This window comes from Poromitra crassiceps, assembly GCF_964638095.1.
Source record: "Poromitra crassiceps genome assembly, chromosome: 18".
Taxonomy (NCBI): Eukaryota; Metazoa; Chordata; class Actinopteri; order Beryciformes; family Melamphaidae; genus Poromitra; species Poromitra crassiceps.
In genome coordinates, this window is record NC_139636.1 from 6,528,505 (window position 1) to 6,548,559 (window position 20,055).

Genomic DNA, 20,055 nt, shown 5'->3' on the forward strand with positions numbered 1-20,055 from the left:
CATATGATATTGTTCTTTCTACTATACATTTGTGTTTGTCCTCCCTCCCCCTGTAGGTGGCGTTGTCCTTACAGCATCTCCCTGGTATCCAGGCTCAGGTTGAGAAGCTGACGGCCAGGCTGCAGCCTTACCAGTATCTGAACAATAAGGGCCTGTACTCTGCCCTGTCTCTCCGCCTGCTGGACCAGGAGCTGGGCCAGCTGGAGACGGACATCAGCTCCATCCACACCACCCAGAACAACGCCCAGACACAGAAGCTCACCAAGGAGGTAAGAGCATGCAGGAAAGACATGTAGGGGGGTAGAGAGCATGTATTATGAGATGAAACTTCAGTCATTACTGAGGAGAAACAAAGATGGTTGACGTAATAGTAAATTCAACTTGGTGAAGAGTCGGAACCAAAAAACTACCAAGGCACACTGTTTGCAGAATTTTTAAAAAGCCTTTAATTAAGTGGCTTCACGCCTACGCGTTTCGACACATAGTCTTCATCAGGGCATCAAGGACAAAGTGAATCTCACTCACAATAATACTGTGGCTGGTGGCTACTACAGCCAATCAGAGTTGTGGTTGAATAATTGACACAGGTCAACAAGGGTATTACTGAGGAGAGTTGGGTTGTTGTTCCTGTTGTAGCAAATAGTAATATGATACAGCAAAGAAAAATAGAATAGAAATAAAAATAAAAATACAACAGTTTAGCAAATGGGGTTATTAAACATAATGCCCCCGACAATTTCCAGCCGTATATTAAAAGCCATATTATAATTAATATGTCACATATTAATTTGAAATTAAAGAATTAATAGTATGAAAGACTATGAATAACAGCAGTATAGAACGTGAAAATGTAAGTGACATATTGAGATACATGCAGTATTGAACAAAGATGAAAGAATTGGAAAATATGAAGAAAACAAAATGTGTAAATTTGGATGATGCAACATCTGACCAGAATGATTATAAAGATTTTTTAAAGTGTTTCTACAGTACTTAATTGTGTGTGTGTGTGTGTGTGTGTGTGTGTGTGTGTGTGTGTGTGTGTGTGTGTGTGTGTGTGTGTGTGTGTGTGCGTGCGTGCGTGTGTGTGTGTGTGTCTCAGATGAGTAAACTGCGTAGAGATGTACAGAGGATGCATATGTCAGACACCATTAACATGAAGACTGTCAAAGAGAAACTGCGATATCTGAAGAACGGTGCAGAGTCCTGTAGGTCAATCCCCAAAGACTTCACAAGTAAGTGTGTGTGTGTGTGTGTGTGTGTGTGTGTGTGTGTGTGTGTGTGTGTGTGTGTGTGTGTGTGTGCGTGTTTGCGTGTGTGTGTGTGTGTGTGTGTGTGTGTGTGTGTGTGTGTGTGTGCGTGCGTGCGTGCGTGCGTGGGTGTGTGTGTGTGTGTGTGTGTATGTCTTTCCCCCCTCCTATCTAAAAATCTTCAAGGATAATTTATGTTTTCTCCACCTGGTCCACCTCTGCTCTTCTCACCAACACTACAAAGGGATTATCCATCCAATAATAATCCTATAATAAGAATGTGAATTCTGTGTGTGTGTGTGTGTGTGTGTGTGTGTGTGTGTGTGTGTGTGTGTGTGTGTGTGTGTGTGTGTGTGTGTGTGTGTGTGTGTGTGTGTGTGTGTGTGTGTGTGTGTGCGTGTGTGTGTGTTTGTGTGTGTGCGTGTGTGTGCGTGTGCGTGTGTGCATATGTTTGAGAGAGAGAGGGAGAGCATTTCCCCTTGCATTGTAACTATGGAGAAGTAAGAGAAACTGCTGATAAGTTGTCATTTTGAATTATTTTGAACAATATTAGAGGAGGAAAAAAAGAACAAAATATGAGTTAACCACAATCTCAGACAGGAAGCATATGGAAGATACACATCGTGTGTCTTTTGATTTGTTCATTGATTAATTGATCCGACAATATTATTTTATTAAAGCAGAATTTCTGTATTTTTCAACCTGGATAGTTGCCAGACAGAACCATCCTGACGGCCGCTTCTGGCCCCCAGGCCACATAATGCCCAGGGCTGTGGTAGAGAGTCAGGGTTCGAGGGTTGGCTAGAGGGAGTGGATAAGGGGGCTCTGGGTGGTGGGAAGGACTGTGGTGAGGGAGGTGGGTGGGGCTTGGAGAAATGGACAGTAGCTACTGTAGGGATAGGAAGGTCATAGAGAGTCGAGGTTCGAGGGGTGGTGTAGTAGGGGGAGTGGTTGAGTTGTTAGGGGGATCTGGGTGGTTTAGCGGTAGGGGGAGGACCAATGCCACAGTGCCATGAGGACCATGGCACTGTGGGCTTCTTCAAGGTATTTCTGCTTGTATGAGTCTGGACAGACATGGATGTAGACTGCTGACTTGTTGGTGGAGGCATACATCCACCATGCGTTATTTCTAGTTCTGTTCATACTTCCTCATGTAATTCCTGAATTTTTAACCAGAATTCCCTCCATACAAGTCTGATGGCTTGTGCAGACTAGTACAGCATCACTGAGGGATACTTTGTGAGTGACAGGGAGACGGGTAGATAAGCAGCAGGACTCTTGGCTGTGCTTTACTCCCTCCTGACCTTCAGGCTTTTCCCCATCTCTCCCTCTACCTTCCAGGCAAGCAATGCTACAAGGGCCTGATCACCAACATCAGCAACCCTGTGGTGACTAAGATCAGCCCCGACGGTAAGAGCTACATCTCTGGTTCCTGGGGCAAACAGGCCCAGGAGGACAGCCAGGGCGAGCGGAGCAGCTACTGGGTTCAAACTCTGGTCAGCGGCCACGCCTGGGGCACCTACGTGAGTCTCTACTTGAACTACGAAGACTTCATGGCCTCGACCAACCCCCGGTACTTTAGCTTTGCTCCGTCCTATACGCACGCCAATACTATCGAGGGTCCTAGCGCCGTCCTGTACGGTGAGGCGCTGTACTATCACTGCTACCGCTCGGCCGACGTCTGCCGCTACAATCTGACCGACAAGTCTGTGACGCGGGTGACACTGCCAGGCACCGGCGTGGGCTTCAACAACAAGTTCCCCTACTGTTACTACGACTGCCGCGCCTACAGCGACGTGGACGTGGAGGCGGACGAGACGGGGCTGTGGGCCATCTACGCCACCGTGGGGAATCACGGTAACATCGTGGTGAGCCGGCTGGCCTGGGACAGCCAGACGCTCAACGTCACGCAGACCTGGGAGACGAGGCTGTTCAAGAAGGCGGTGAGCAACGCCTTCATGGTGTGCGGCGTGCTGTACGCTACGCGCTACGTGGACGAATACCGCGAGGAGGTTTTCTACGCCTTCGACACGGCCACGGGCAGGGAGGACAACTCGCTGGCACTGCCGCTGGAGAAGGTGGCTACCGGGGTGGCCAGTCTGAGCTATAACCCCACCGACAGGCAGATCTACATGTACAATGATGCATATTTACTGGCCTACCAGGCCGAGTTCTTTTCTGAGGCTTCCGCAGTTTGATTTGTTCATGTCGGCCATATCTGATTTACATAACACCCAGAAGATGGTGAAGCACAAGGAATCGGAAGCAAGTTTTTGGATAGGTAAAAAATGTAATCAAAATGATCCTTTGTTGTTGTCGAGAGAGAGGAGCAGAGGTGAAAAAATCAACAGCAACATGGTTTGAAGGAACATCCATACTGTGCCTGCTGTAGTGTAATATTCCCACTTATTATATGATGTGGAAAATTTTAATCTAAATTTATTTCAGAGTGTTATTACACTGTGGTAAAAAAGATAGTAAAGTTCTTACATTATCGGCAAATTGCTACTGATAAAGTTATGCTAATGTTAGCTTGCTAGATGCAGCAAACCAACTGTCAAAGAAGTGCTACTAAAGATATGAAGTAGAAAGTTAGTATATTACAAAATACTAAATATAAAGGCTGTTAATGCTGACAATATGAATTCAGCGCAGCTGGTAAAAAGAAAAGAAAAAAGAACTAAACTAGCTCCATTACCACAAGAGCTATCATTGAAACCAGCTCTCCAGTGTGACTGACTTCTGACTGGCTGATTGCTTGCTTGATTGATTGATGATTGATTGATTGATTGATTGATTGACTGACTGACTGACTGACTGACTGACTGACTGAAATATTTTTGTCATATATATGTTACACCTGAATAATTTCACGTTGACAAATTTAGTATTTTATAGTTGATGTGTTAGGCTACACAATGAATAAATAAAAACTTGGTCAAAAGGCGATGTGTAATGTGTCTATTATCTTGACCTTCAGTCATCTCCTATGCTTTTTGAATTGGGTATATTGAAATGCTAAAGTAGTTTCTACATCCTGCATGTAGCATGGTTAGCATGTAGCACAGTTAGCATGCAGCACAGTTAGTGGGGAGGGGATGGGAGGATTGTGGTTTGTAATTGAGCAGACGTCTGCTTGTAGTAGTAGTAGCAGTAGTAGTACCTGTCATGCACTGTAGAGGGGGCTCTGCAGCCACACACTGCAGTGGGGGGAGGACAGATGTTTGTGCTGTGGCCTGGTTTCCAGGCTCTGGCTGGCTGCCTGGCAGACACACCCAAAGCCCTGCTCACATAATGACAGACCTGCTGCCTAACAGCAACCCAACTGGCTCGGGACAAAACTTCCTCGTCTTTTACCGTGTAGCAGCCGATATATATATATATATATACTTTATATATATATATATATATATATATATATATATATATATATATATATATATATATATATATATATATATACACCAAGTAGAGACTGTATGAGAGGGTATTGGACAAAGTCAGAACACCTCAATCACTCCTGCTAGAACCTCATCGATGGATTCCGTGGACACCAGAGCCAACTACTATAGATTGCATGTAGCCGAGTTAGTATACGATCACCCTTAAGCACAGTGGGTTTTCTCGGCTCATCACATTGGCTATTTTTGCCACCTAGTCTTTGGTTTTCTTTCGACAAGACTCCTTCCCGTACTGCCCGGGGGCTCCTGAATGTATTTTGTCCCTTTGAAGTGCTGTGCAGTATTGTCAACCCTATGCCCCCATCTCCTCAGAAGGCCCTTTGTCAACCCTATGCCCCCATCTCCTCAGAAGGCCCTTTGTCAACCCTATGCCCCCATCTTCTCAGAAGGCCCTTTGTCAACCCTATGGCCCCATCTTCTCAGAAGGCCCTTTGTCAACCCTATGCCCCCATCTCCTCAGAAGGCCCTTTGTCAACCCTATGCCCCCATCTCCTCAGAAGGCCCTTTGTCAACCCTATGCCCTCATCTCCTCAGAAGGCCCTTTGTCAACTCTATGCCCCCATCTCCTCAGAAGGCCCTTTGTCAACCCTATGCCCCCATCTCCTCAGAAGGCCCTTTCTGGGGGTTTGCACAGCCAAACATTTGAACCTTTGAATGGTCCAAAATCCTTCCCAGTCCTCCTCGAGGTCTATAAATGATGGAGTGGAGTAGCGAATAGCGATTTGTGAAAGTAAACGGCGATTGATAGACCTTGGTCCTCCTTGGACTTGTAGATACTTTGTATTTATCAAGCAGGTTACCCAAAACAGAGCACTCCAACACTGTCGTATTGTGACGAGAACTTCCATCTTTCTGTTCCTATCCTGGAATTTCTCTTTTTTATAGGCAACAATAGCGTCGGGTGTAGCCTCATCTTGGTATAATGATATTGTTTCATGTGTATTACTACTATAGTTCTTATTACTGCCGTTACAATTGATTTGTATTGAGCATTAAGTTATTTTTGTTCTTGTTTGGATTGTTTGATATTGTCGGAGTGAGTCTTCCCTATACGAACTTGTTTCTATTCACAAAAGGTAGGAGGACTCTTACCTGCTTTGTCGTCATTCAGATGTGCACTGTAAAGTTTAAATATGATTATATAAATACACAGTAAGCTGTCTCTGTCCATGTACTGAACAAGTAATGAAAAAGAAATAAAAGACGTCATGTCAGAAGGTTAAGAGTGAGACATCCGATCATTTGTCCTGGACAGTCACATCAGAAAGTCAACAGTTTTGAATCATGAATGTAAGACAGATTTGCACTCTCAACACAATAGACCGATAGTCTTGTGACAAACGCAGGTTTCCTTTATTCTTTCCGAAACTCGAGAATTAAAGCACCATCACGGATACTAAGCAAAGACATAACCCAGCAGGCATTTATATTCATCGATTTTACACCAACTTTGAAAACTGTAAATAGTGCACCAAAGTGCAAGTTGAAAGTTTGTAGTCCACCTGCATCATTTGCTTAAAACTGAACGAAATATCTTTCTGATATCAACTCAAAAGAATTATCCAACCGCACACACTGTTAGACGTTGCTAATTTACACACATCTTTATTTCTCTGAGTTATTATAACAATAGCAAAGAATAAGCAACACTTGTTGCTTTCTCAGGTTCGCTTAGTGATGATACATTTTTACCATGATGATGAATTTTTACCATGCCATATTGTGAAGATCTTGCGCTTATGTGATTGAACTTAACCACATCCTGCACCTTGCCATCTAACGAATGCTTGCTGGGAATGCAAATATATTTATTTTGGAAATCACACAAGGATAACTACAGAAAATGGCTACAGTGTATCGGCGTTGAAAGCATTCATCGAATCAATCACCCAAACACCACCTTGTAGGAGGCCATGATGGACTCGCTGTAGGCGTGCAGCATCTGGTCTGTGGGACTATAGTTGAGGGAGTATATGTTGCCAGCCATCTTCTGAATCTGTACGCCGATGTCGAACCTCTCCACACCTGTCGAGGTGTCGAAGGAATAGAAGATCTCCTCTGTGTCTTTGCTGACGTAGCGCGTGGCGTAGAGCACACCGCAGGCCATGAAGGTGTTGCTCGCCGCCTGCTTGTAGAGCGAGGTGCGCCAGGTTCGGCCGAAGGTCGGCGTCTCGCCCTCTTCCACCCGGGACACCACCAGGTTGCCAAAGTCCTGGGAGGTGGTGTAGATCACCCACACACCCGACTCGTCGGTCTCCAGGTCCAGGTCGGTGTACGGGTAGCATTCGTCGAGCCGGCAGAAGTTACCTTTGGAGTTGAACCTGCAAAAGAAAGGAGATGGAGCAGTAGAAAGAGTTTTCTTTCTAAAAACATAAAGTAAAACATCTGGAAATTCAGAATATGTATTTGCTTGTTTTAGACAATGCACGTTTTCACGCCTATAGACACTGTATGGCCTTCTAAACCTGCATGTATATAAGGGGTGAATTCAAATTAAACTAATTTGTTTTCTTCATTTCCCATAATTGTCTTTCATTTCCATATATTGCATTTGTCTCAATATCTTTTAGAATGTCTCACTATTTCAACTGCAAACACGTCTTTTTTAGTCTGTTTCACCTTTCTTCCTTTTTATATGGACTCCACTTACAGTATTATGTCCTTGAAATACTGGAATGTTGGGTTACGTTATGTTTAGTTCCTGCTGTTTACTCAATCTATTCTTCTTTGCTGTATCTTGTATTTGCTGCTGCAATTTTCCCCATGGTGATCATTCAAGTTGAATACTGTACCTAATATCTTGTCATGCCACAACTATTCTACAGTATACTACACTAGCATTATACTACACTAGCATTATACTACACTAGCATTATACTACATTCTCAAATACACTGCTACCGCATGCGCTAGGACGTGTCATCAGTGATGTTATCTGGGGTCGTTAGGTGTTTCGGGTCTGTCAACATCATACACCCTCGCCCAGTAGACCCAGCCGAGGCCAATTAAGACCCCGACTCACGTCCCAGAAGCCGCTACGGATCAGCCTTACTACTCTATCTGCAACGTTGCCCGCGGGAGGGGTAAAAAGAACCCAATCCGCTGCAATAGAGCTAGTGCTACGCCGCAGTATTGGCCCTTCGGTGCATGGAGGATCTAGGCTCTGTGGGTTTCTCCCGGCCGTGCTCCTCCTTCGTCTCACCAGACCCCCCTTATGTCAAAGGCAATCCAGAGGCAGAAAGGAAACCTCAAGGACGCCCCAAGAGGGCCTGTGCGCTGCACGTCATTCACCTGCGTCGAGCACCTTGCTCTAGCCTGGAGGACCCCAGGCCGCGCCGATCTTGCGCAGATTTTCAGGAGGCTAATCCGTAGCGTTTGTGGATTTCTCCCTCACGAGAGAGCCAAGATGGGGTGCTAATCCCATCCCGTACCGGGTTGCCGTCTCTCCGGCCGTCAACTGTCTCTCCAGCTCGTCACCAAACTATACTTGGTTGTCACCTAGTCTTTCCTAAGTGTCACCGGCCAGAGGCAAGCCAGGATTCTACATTCTCAAATACACTGCTACCGCATGCGCTAGGACGTGTCATCAGTGATGTTATCTGGGGTCGTTAGGTGTTTCGGGTCTGTCAACATCATACACCCTCGCCCAGTAGACCCAGCCGAGGCCAATTAAGACCCCGACTCACGTCCCAGAAGCCGCTACGGATCAGCCTTACTACTCTATCTGCAACGTTGCCCGCGGGAGGGGTAAAAAGAACCCAATCCGCTGCAATAGAGCTAGTGCTACGCCGCAGTATTGGCCCTTCGGTGCATGGAGGATCTAGGCTCTGTGGGTTTCTCCCGGCCGTGCTCCTCCTTCGTCTCACCAGACCCCCCTTATGTCAAAGGCAATCCAGAGGCAGAAAGGAAACCTCAAGGACGCCCCAAGAGGGCCTGTGCGCTGCACGTCATTCACCTGCGTCGAGCACCTTGCTCTAGCCTGGAGGACCCCAGGCCGCGCCGATCTTGCGCAGATTTTCAGGAGGCTAATCCGTAGCGTTTGTGGATTTCTCCCTCACGAGAGAGCCAAGATGGGGTGCTAATCCCATCCCGTACCGGGTTGCCGTCTCTCCGGCCGTCAACTGTCTCTCCACTAGAGACTACTACACTAGCATTATACTACACTCTCATTTTCTAAATTTAAAAATATAAACCTTTGTACACAAAAGTGTAAAGCTTCATTACTTTTTGGGAGGATTTTTATCTAGCATCAGCAAAACTCTATTTCAAAGAAGAAGAAAAGAGAACCTGGTGCCTTTAGGCAGCTGTCCGGAGGTAACAGATTTGGTGGTGAGGTTGAATCTGCAGACAGCATCCTGGTTATAACAGCCGTAGTACAAAGCCTCCCCATAGAGAACAGCATTTGGCCCCTGGATGGTGTTGGTGGTTGGGTTGGAGGAGTGGATCTGAACATTGCCTAGAAGAAGGAGAGGGAGAAGATGGGCGGAAAAAGGTTAGTGAATAATATACCGTATGTTTTAATAAAAAACAAATCAGGGGAGGTTACGGTGGTGCAGTGGTAAGCACTATCGCCTCACAGCTCGAAGGTCGTGGGTTCGATTCCCACCTGGGCCGATGTGAACACTGAAGGAATGCGTGCCCATCCGCATGTCCTCGAGTGCCCACCACCCGGGTGGGGGTCGGCAAAATGGCCTTTCTGTGTGGAGTTTGCATGTTCTCCCCGTGCCTCCCGGGGGTCTCCTTCATATAGGAACCCCCTTCACAAAAACATGCAACATCCTGGTTGCTTATATGGTTCCTCCTCTGATCGTTAAGGGCGCCTGTTCAGAGGGAGGGGAACTGGTTGGAATAGCGTGAACCTCCCACGTGCTATGTCCTACCGGTGAAGCTTCCTCGGGCAGGTGAAAAGAAGCGGCTGACTTGACTGCCCATGTCTCGGAGGATGCATGGAATCAGTCTCGGCTCTCCCCAGATCGGCAGAGGATGGAGTAGCAACCAGGATTGAGTAATTCAAATGAGCACTAAAACGGGGGATAAAAATGGGATAAAAAATCGGGAAAAAAACATAAAAAAAAAAAAAGAAAAAAAGAAAAAAAAAGAAACAAATCAGCCAATGGCTGATGGATTGATAGTTTCTCTCCTGTATCTGTACTGAGATGCATCTAAAGCGCATGTTGCTCCCAGTCAAGAACAACTATCCATGGTGCATTCCCAAAGCAGCAATTACAATAAGCCTAGATACTGTACTTCCAACGGGGAAGCACGAGCAGCAAAGGAACGTTGTGTGTGGAGCTTAGGCTACGTTCACACAGCCATCCTTAGTGCTTGAATCTGACTTGATGCTCACATCTGATTTTTTTGTGTGGCTGTTCACACAGACTTTTTAAAAGTGGCCCATATCCGACTCCAGTGTGAACAGATCACGGACATGAAGTGACCCGCATGCGCAGAAGAACAACAATAATGTCACACGCAGCACACTGCTGTTCTACGTAAACCTGGAAGAAGACAGCAGTAAACATGGTGGTAGCTGATGATGTTGTTTCATCTGTTGTTCACGGTTTAATTTCAATGCCCGCGTGTTGGTCCTCCCCCTCCCTCCTCCCGCCAGCGCAGAATAGTGACGAATGTCGCTCTGGAATGACGTAAAAGTCACATTGAAGTGGTGGACGCTGCCAGGAAATCTTTGGATATTGAAGACATTTCGGGAGATGACTTGTGAAAACGCTGAATGAAGCATTCGCGTCGGCCTAGACGACTGGTCTGGGCCACAGTATGGATATTGGGGTGAATGGGCGCATTTTGGGTGGACACTTTTTTATTGATATTGTATTTTGCACTATAGTTTTAGCAATTCAGTAGGTGGCGGTAATGCACCATTTAAGGATGCCAACTGCCATAAAACTCAACAGAAGAAGAAGAAGAAGTCACATTGAAGCATTAAGTCAGATATGGGCCAGATGTCTGTTCACACCGGAGTCACTTTCAAAAACATCAGATTCGAATCTGATGTTTTACCACATTTGAAAGTAGCCCAGGTCGTCTTTAAAAAAGTCACTTTCAATGTGACTTGTACTGTTCACACAGTCATGAAAAAGACTGATCTGAGTCACTTAGGGGGGAAAAGATTAGATTCAAGCACTAAGGATGGCTGTGTGAACGTAGCCTTAGCCTCAACCCAAAGGATAATATAGCACAACAGTAAACATCTTGTCCCCTACAAATGATGCTGTCGCCATCTGGGCCAATCAATACCTTGTTTTAACCTGTAATTGTAGCGCCCCCCGTTGGCTGATCAGTGTACTTTTGAAAATGTAGGCAAGTGGTGGTGAGATGCATCAAGTTTTTTGTTTGTGTCAATCTTTCTTTCTTTCTCCCATTTTCTCCCCAATTGTACTTGGCCAATTCCCCCTGCTGTTCCCGGGCATTTCTCCACATCCTCTGCCAATCTGGGGAGAGTTGTAGACCAGCACATGCTTCCTCCAACACGAGTGCTTTTACCTCTACACTTCCCAGTTTTGTTTCTGATCTGCGGTGTCTGAGATATTGTGCACTATGAACAAAGGACAAAGGAACAGATGGAATCCAGTCCACAAAACTAGCATCAGGTCCACTGTTTGAAATCTTTGTGATGACTTTAAGGGGATTGAACTCCATATAGCTCCATTTCTCAGTGTACTATCAGGACACTAACCATCAGACCACATCTACAACACATCTAGACTTTACCTGGAACGCTCACCCCGACGATCAGGGAGCTCAGGCTGGAGTAGCGGCGTACATAGTGGGCGTATCTGTTGCTGGCGGTGAGCATGACCCGCCAATACCAGTTCTCCTTTCCCGCCTCGGGTTTGGGATCACGACCCCAGGATCCATACTTGTAGGAGCCAGGATACTCTCCTGCTGTGTAGACTCTTGGCCCAGTCACGTTCACAAAGTGACCGTAGGGACAGATACCTGAGGGCAGCGGGGGGAGGGGGGGGGGTCAGTGTGGCTTTGCTCACAGGAAGGTTCAGAAAAGATTTGGAACATACCAGGTTGGGTGCAGTGGTGTATAAAGTACTCAAAAGCTATATGAGTAAAAGTACATATATATCATTATGTACTTCGGATGTTGTCGTCACTGGTCGGATGACGATGACGATCTGATCTTCTGCATGTTTTTAATGGGGGGGTTATATACGGAGGAACCCCCTGGGGGAGCACGGGGAGAACATGCAAGCTCCACACAGAGAGAAGGGCCCTTAGGACGAGATAACCCACCTGGGCAGTAGGCACTGAAGATATGGGGGGGAACACAACCACAGCGCCCACAGTGTCCCAGGCGAGAATCAAACTCAGGACCTTCTGACTGTGAGGCGACAGCGCTACCGACTGCGCCACCGTACCCCCTATTGTCTCTATTGAGTAAAAGTCTTATAGTTGATATTTTCTGTACTTAAGTATCAAAAGTAATTTTATGATATTAAATGCAGTAAAGTATTGAAAGTAAAAGTATAAGTAAATGGGCTTGAGTGGAAATCTTCCTGAGTTTTATAGCAGTTGGCAATTTATTTATTTTAGTTTATTTTGCGGGCATTCTTGCCTTTATTGGATAGGACAGTAGGCAGGCAGGGAAGGTGGGGAGAGAGAGGGGATGACATGTAGAAAAGGACCACAGGTCAGATTCGAGCCCGGGTCAGCCGTGTGAAGGCCTAAGCTTTAGTGGTAGCCAGGTGCTCTACCAGGTGAGCCACCGGGACACCCCTGGCAAACAACGTTATGTTGCATTACAGCCACCAACTGGAATGGCGTGTGGATCGTGATTAACGTAACTTGCAAACTAGGAGTACTGATTCGCCAAACCTGCTTGCGTGCAGGCTACCAAATTTCTTCTGATTTTACTTTTCTTTTCTTTTCTTTTTTAATTTTCCCGATTTTTTATCCCATTTTATCCCCCATTAGTGCTCATTTGATTGCTCAATCCTGGTTGCTACTCCATCCTCTGCCGATCTGGGGAGAGCCGAGACTGGCTCCATGCTTCCTCCGAGACATGGGCAGTCAGTCAGCCGCTTCTTTTCACCTGACAGAGGAAGCTTCACCGGTAGGACATAGCACGTGGGAGGTTCACGCTATTCTAACCAGTTCCCCTCGCTCTGAATAGGCGCCCTTAACGACCCGAGGAGGAACCACACTAGCAACCAGGATATTGCATGTTTTTGTGAAGGGGGTTCCTATATGAAGGAAACCCCCGGGAGGCACGGGGAGAACATGCAAACTCCACACAGAAAGGCCCTTTTGCCGACCCCACCCGGGCGGTGGGCACTCGAGGACATGCGGACGGGCACGCATTCCTTCAGCGTTCACCTCGTCCCCACGTGGGAATCGAACCCATGACCTTCAAGCTGTGAGGCGATAGTGCTTACCACTCCCCTGATTTTACTTTGTAACTAAGATGCTTCGGGGAAATGTAATGGAGTTAAAGTGAAAGTAAGTTAAAAATATAAATACTCAAGTAAAGTACAGATACAAAAAAAAACTTAAGTCCTGTACTTAAGTATTGTTACTTTGTTACATTACACCACTGGTTGGGTGCAGGTCATATGGAGGTTTGGGCGTACCACTTGCAGCCGGCTGTGTGGGCCGGGTGGTGGGGTGATGATGTTCGTTCCTGCACTGGTCCAGGTCTCTCCTCAGACGCTTGTTGGCCTCCAGGCGCTTCACCGCCTGCGTGCTGTCATAGACTTCCAGCTGCTGCATCTTCACTTTCAGCTCCTGTACCTGAAACACAGCAACATGACGGACAGGATCATACTTACTGATGAAATGCTGGAATGGTTTCAATTACATCAATTAGAATTCTGATTATCATAAAATTTCCACTAGCAAAGGAACTCAACTGGAGTAACAAAGAATATTTTCTAGAATTCTCAAAATGCAAATATTTCTCATGCATTACATGTATTTGTAACAAACATTAAAACTCAACAAACATTTTGTATTTTAATCTCCATAACTGATGATCTATACACGGCTATTTACTGGCCTCTACTGACAATTATTAGGAACTGCAACAACATTGGCACTTGTGGAGTTTCCCCCCCTTTGAGCTTGGTGAGAGGTGTGAATGTAGACGTTGAGCTTGGTGAGAGGTGTGAATGTAGATGTTGAGCTTGGTGAGAGGTGTGAATGTACCTGTTGAGCTTGGTGAGAGGTGTGAATGCACCTGTTGAGCTTGGTAGAGGTGTGAATGCACCTGTTGAGCTTGGTAGAGGTGTAAATGTACCTGTTTTAGCTTGGTGAGAGGTGTGAATGTACCTGTTGAGCTTGGTGAGAGGTGTAAATGTACCTGTTGAGCTTGGTGAGAGGTGTGAATGTACCTGTTAAGCTTGGTGAGAGGTGTAAATGTACCTGTTGTGCTTGGTGAGAGGTGTGAATGTACCTGTTAAGCTTGGTGAGAGGTGTAAATGTACCTGTTTTAGCTTGGTGAGAGGTGTGAATGTACCTGTTTTAGCTTGGTGAGAGGTGTGAATGTACCTGTTGAGCTTGGTGAGAGGTGTGAATGTACCTGTTGAGCTTGGTGAGAGGTGAGTTGGCTGTGAGCCAGTGTGGTGCTGTTGAGCTTGTAGATGAGCTGCAGAATCTCCACCAGCTCATTCTCGATCACCTGCAGGCAGGGTTGGGATGGTTACTTTAAAAATGTAATCTGATACAATTACTAATTACAAAAGAAATAAAATGTAATCCAAGAATCACAATGTTAAAGTAATGTAACTGATCACTCTCCAGTTACTTTTGGATTACTTTTGAACAAATTTCCTGCATTTGACTACTGCAGTCTGGGGACATGCCCCCCCCCCCCCCCCCGCCCCACAAAACCCCCCAGCTCTTTCAGACCTTATTTGTTACATTACAGCAGGCTTTCAGCCAACCTAGTGTCGCCTGTTTCTCATTAATAATAATACAAAGTGAAAATAAATAATAAATAATTGTTGTGAGACCGGGTTGGACCAGAGTGGTGTTGTGTGAGGCAAGTGTTGTAATGTTTGTGCATCGTTCTTTATTTTAAAATGTATTTTAAAATTGTAATCCTGCTAGTAATCACAATGTTTTATTAAATGTAACTAATCTTGATTACATCTGTACATCTTTTTTCTGTAACTATGAGGGATTACAGTTACTGGGTTTTTTATTGTAATCAGATATCAGATTACGTAATCCCGTTACATCTGTTACTCCCCAAACCTGCCTGCATGCTGATGGCTCCGTACAGCTCCCCGTCATCCTCCCTCTCCAGCACAGACACATCTGCCTCCAGCTGGGGCAGCCGCCGCTGCAGGCCCAGCAACAGGCTGTCCAGCTCCAAACTCTGCACAGACAAGACAACAGACCTAGGTTGAACTAGTGCCATTAGCCTTTTTCACCTCAGCCATTTTGTGTCTAAAAGGCAGGAAGTAACACAGGTGTAAGCAAAGCCTTAATGAGGGCCCCGGCACTGGAACACCTAAATGGATTGGAAGTTGGAAACCCTCATTCATTTTTGCTTGCACCTGTGTTACTTCCTGCCTTTTAGACACAAAATGCCTGGTGAAAAACATCACTAAAGTGTATGTTATATATTATGTTATGTTTATATAAAAGGTCAATAGGAGTCAATGTCTTTTATGTTGGGTTTGTATTTATCCCACGGCACAACCAAGGGCATCACGAGGCAAATGCAGGTCATGCAACAGGCAGTCCAGTAAAGCTTAGTGAGATGTTGCTGCATGGCCTCTAGAGGGCGTCTTTGACTAAGAGATGGCCTCTCACCTATGGGTTGAATACCACTAACTGTGTTGGTCTTGACCCCACTTTTCACACAACCTTCAACAATGGGTAGTCAGTCAGTCAGTCAGTCAGTCAGTCAGTCAGTCAGTCAGTCAGTCAGTCAGTCAGCTACTTGCCATGGGCCCGGCAATAAACACTGAGATATTTCTTTCATAATGCTGACTGATGGGGATTCGTAAAGAGTAACTACTGTTACATCCAAACCCAAATCTTATCTGTGGTGAAGCCCAACAACTGTGAAGGAGGGTTAAACTGACAAGTGATAAGCTTTGGTGCCAGAAGGTGATATACAGTATATCCCATCCAATAGAGGTCCAGTGTGACTGGACCAGAATTAATTTTTAATAAACAACCAATATTAAAAATAGTGCATAGGTACCACAGGAATGAGTCCAGAAGTAGCACTTCCGGCTCGCACATGTTAAAGGCAATGGGGTTTTTGTATGGGGGATTTTGGTTAAATTAATCAAATAAAAAGCGTAAACGCTTTTTTTTTTTACCCAATTTTTCAAAAAACGCTTCAAAAGTCATAAAGGTGGTCCTCGTTCATGAAGATTATCTTGCTGAACACAAACTTCCGCTGTTTCATAAACTTCTGTTAACCACAGATCTTATTTCACTCATTATTTCACTATACTTCATGGGTATTTTGGAATTGCGTCTTGAATGACCGTTCTGTTGCACTTTTCTGTGTGGAGGGAAGTGTTTTTTCTCAGAGTTCTGAGTTTGGACTGCAGCAGTGCAGCATATTGGCACTAGTTACCTTCTGCCGGGTGATGCTGCCGGTACACTTGGCTGCACCGTCCACCACACTGTTGAGTTTGTCATCAGGGAAGAGCTGCTCTGAGCTGGTGAGGTCACACACACAGCTGGTCCTTGTCAAGGTCTCAACCTGGGAAATATGAAGAATTTTTGCTCATTTCTTTATTTTGCACACATTAAAACCAAATGAAAACCAAATGAAAGAAAAAAAATAGATAGGAAAGAAATATGTGTGTATGTGGTATACGTTTTTAATATTAATTATAAAAAATAAAAACAAAACCTTTTTAATTGTATGAAGACGCTGTCGTATATATATATATATATATATATATATATATATATATATATATATATATATATATATACTGTATGTATATATATAACAGGCTGTGTAAAATTATTGTGAAATAAAATAGGATATATGAATTCATATATACTTTATGGTATAAAACATAATACAAATATATAGAATGTAATAATAATGTACAAAATAAATCATATTGTTATCTTATATCATTTGTATACTGTAGGATGACTTCATCTTGTGTTGTGTTGTAGTCCTTACCTGCTGGCTGATGGTGAGCAGAACACAGATTTGGATGATCACAGACAGAGTCATGGTGGATCAGACAGCGGAACTAAATGAGTCTTCCTGCGAACCGTTTGAATAAAAGGACAGAGCTTCTGACCTCCAGACACTCCCACTGGGCTGTCCCCTGCACGTGATGTGTGTGTGTGTGTGTGTGTGTGAGAGTGTGTGTGTGTGTGTGTGTGTGTGTGTGTGTGTGTGTGTGTGTGTGTGTGTGTGTGTGTGTGTGTGCGTGCAACGGGGGGGGGGGGGGGGGGCGGTGTCCACTTCATCCTTGTGGTTGGGGTTACAATCTCTGCGTTCTGCATGTGTGGGTTGCTGATCTAGCAAGATGGGAAATGGGAAGAAGTTAAAGTTGAAAAGTGTAGCAACTTCCTGTACTGCAATTGTCAGATAACGACTAAAGTGCCTTTAAAGCGTAGCGTAAGGAAGACAATTTAAGGATGCAGGAATAGATGTGGAATGTAACATTCAGGAACGTGTATCAGGAACAGAAACCTTCGACTCTGCAAAGAAAAATGAGGCCATTTCTTAGCAGGGTTGGAGATTTGCAAATGACAACATCTTGGCAGTTAAGCTCCGGTGTGTTGCTTCAGATGTTACCCGATGTCACATGTATCATGATGACATCAGGGTGTTTCCCCACAGTGTGCCATGCATCCAGGTACAGAGTGTGATGACATCAGGGTGTTTCCCCACAGTGTGCCATGCATCCAGGTACAGAGTGTGATGACATCAGGGTGTTTCCCCACAGTGTGCCATGCATCCAGGTACAGAGTGTGACATCAGGGTGTTTCCCCACAGTGTGCCATGCATCCAGGTACAGAGTGTGACATCAGGGTGTTTCCCCACAGTGTGCCATGCATCCAGGTACAAAGTGTGACATCAGGTGTTTCCCCACAGTGTGCCATGCATCCAGGTACAAAGTGTGACATCAGGTGTTTCCCCACAGTGTGCCATGCATCCAGGTACAGAGTGTGATGACATCAGGGTGTTTCCCCACAGTGTGCCATGCATCCAGGTACAGAGTGTGACATCAGGGTGTTTCCCCACAGCGTGCCATGCATCCAGGTACAGAGTGTGACATCAGGGTGTTTCCCCACAGTGTGCCATGCATCCAGGTACAAAGTGTGACATCAGGTGTTTCCCCACAGTGTGCCATGCATCCAGGTACAAAGTGTGACATCAGGGTGTTTCCCCACAGTGTGCCATGCATCCAGGTACAAAGTGTGGCAACGTCAGGTCCAAGGGTGTCACTTTGTGTTGAAAACTGGTGGGGACATACTGTAAGGGCTCAGATGAAAAAACACTAGAAACGTCATGGCGGTCATTTTGACATTATGGAAATTTATATTGTGCAATAACTTTGTTGAAATAATATAGCCGGAAGCAGCGATGACAGGGTCCAAGCAGTAGTAGTAGCAATAGTAATAGTAGTATTAGTAATAGTAGTAGTGGTGATGGTCAGGGGTGGACTGGGATCATAATTCAGGCCGGGCATTTGATACCAAGCAGGCCGATATGGGCCGACGTGTGTGCCGGCGACCAAAGGTCGGCAGCGAAAAATTTGGGCTTGAAGCCCAATTTGGGTCGTTTGAAGCCCAATTTGGGTCGTTTGAAGCCAGATTTGGGCGGTTTGAAGTGCAATTTGGGTCATTTGAAGCCAGATTTGGGCTGTTTGAAGCCCAATTTGGGTCATTTGTAGCCCAATTTGGGTCGTTTGAAGCCAGATTTGGGCCGTTTGAAGCCCAATTTGGGTCGTTTGAAGCCAGATTTAGTGAATATAATGCTAACGCGATGATACATGTTACCTATTTTATTCATTAATAGAAACATCAACATTGCCTAGATAACTGCAAGTATAATATGAAGAAGTAAAACCAAAAACATGCCTCTGTACAAACCTTCACAGCAAACTTTATTTAAGGAAGAGTGATCATATCGTGCATACTGCGTTATTCTCCACAGGCTTAAGAACTACACGTCATAACAATAACAATAATAATAAACATTGACATATTCTCAGTTTCATGAAACATCTTCCTGTTTAAGCAAGCCCCTAGACATAGTAGTGTGTTCTGCTCAAGCCCCAACCTTTGTTTCTGAAAAATTAGGCCAACAATGGTTTTAGTCTCTATAGCCTATAGCCAAGTGTTGAGTAATGCAAAACTCAAGGCTCCAACACAAGAGTCCAGAAATGAATGAGTGACATCACGGTGGCTGTCCATATTTTCATGGTTCCGAGCTTCTGAGTCCAATTTTACAATGAGATGCACCCACTTTAACCCTGAAGTGTAATTATTACTTCAGACTAACTAATAAAGTAATAAAACTACTAGTAAACCAGTAGGTGGCACCTGGCCTGCTGTTCAGTGAGTGGCCTGACTGCGGGCACACACACATTTTCTTTTTTTTTGGCATTTGCCCGACGTGCCCGATTATGCAGTCCGCGCCTGGTGGTGGTGGTGGTGGTAGCAGTAGTAGATCTGATGACATCACTCACTGATGACATCAGACTTGCTTGAGTGACATCACTGATGACATCATCATTGAGTGCTTGAGTGACATCACTGGTGACATCACCAATCATCACCAATCACCAATTCTATCAGTTATTTACGACAGACATTGGGCCACATACTGTAGGGCCAAAACGTAAAATGGGCTGTTATAGCGCCAAAATCTGGTAGATTTGGTGTAATTTTTTTGTTTCTGAGTAGCCTAGTGGGTGACATTTCCAACCTACGGTATGTGCGGTATGTTAAAAAAAGTTTCAAAGCTTCAAAGTACCGATATTTCATACATGCAAACAGCACTTTATAGTAGACATACCTCTTTTACATGAAGGATCATAACCATAACAAGATTACAACATTAACATTAACAACAACATTATAAGGTATTGCTTTATAAATCCCCTGGTGTTAAACTAAAATCCCACATGTTCATAATAGCCACATCTGTGTATGTTAACATTATACAAAATATAATGGGTCATGAAATCTTGTCAGCAGACAGGAAAAACTTAGTCGAAGCAGCAGAGTAGGATTCAGCAGGGGAAAAGAAAATAGTATAGAATATACAATAAGAAATATAAAATACAAAAATATTAAGCCCCAACACCCCTGAGATAACAATTCAGAATTTTACATGCCACTTTTATACAACCATGATTTATTCTTTC

The 20,055-nt window shown here is 44.9% G+C and overlaps 1 protein-coding gene across 1 annotated transcript in view; it reads left to right on the plus strand.

Annotated features, from left to right (window-relative positions):
- LOC310792487 (uncharacterized protein) overlaps window positions 1-20,055 on the plus strand; it is a 28,374-nt gene that overhangs the window by 1,737 nt on the left and 6,582 nt on the right. Inside the window, exons 2-9 of the mRNA XM_083654168.1 lie at window positions 57-269; window positions 1,103-1,235; window positions 2,592-3,442; window positions 14,988-15,085; window positions 16,841-16,860; window positions 17,536-17,588; window positions 17,676-17,741; window positions 17,840-17,892. Coding sequence (XP_083510294.1) covers window positions 57-269; window positions 1,103-1,235; window positions 2,592-3,442; window positions 14,988-15,085; window positions 16,841-16,860; window positions 17,536-17,588; window positions 17,676-17,741; window positions 17,840-17,892 — 1,487 coding nt within the window. The remainder of the gene's footprint in view (window positions 1-56; window positions 270-1,102; window positions 1,236-2,591; window positions 3,443-14,987; window positions 15,086-16,840; window positions 16,861-17,535; window positions 17,589-17,675; window positions 17,742-17,839; window positions 17,893-20,055) is intronic.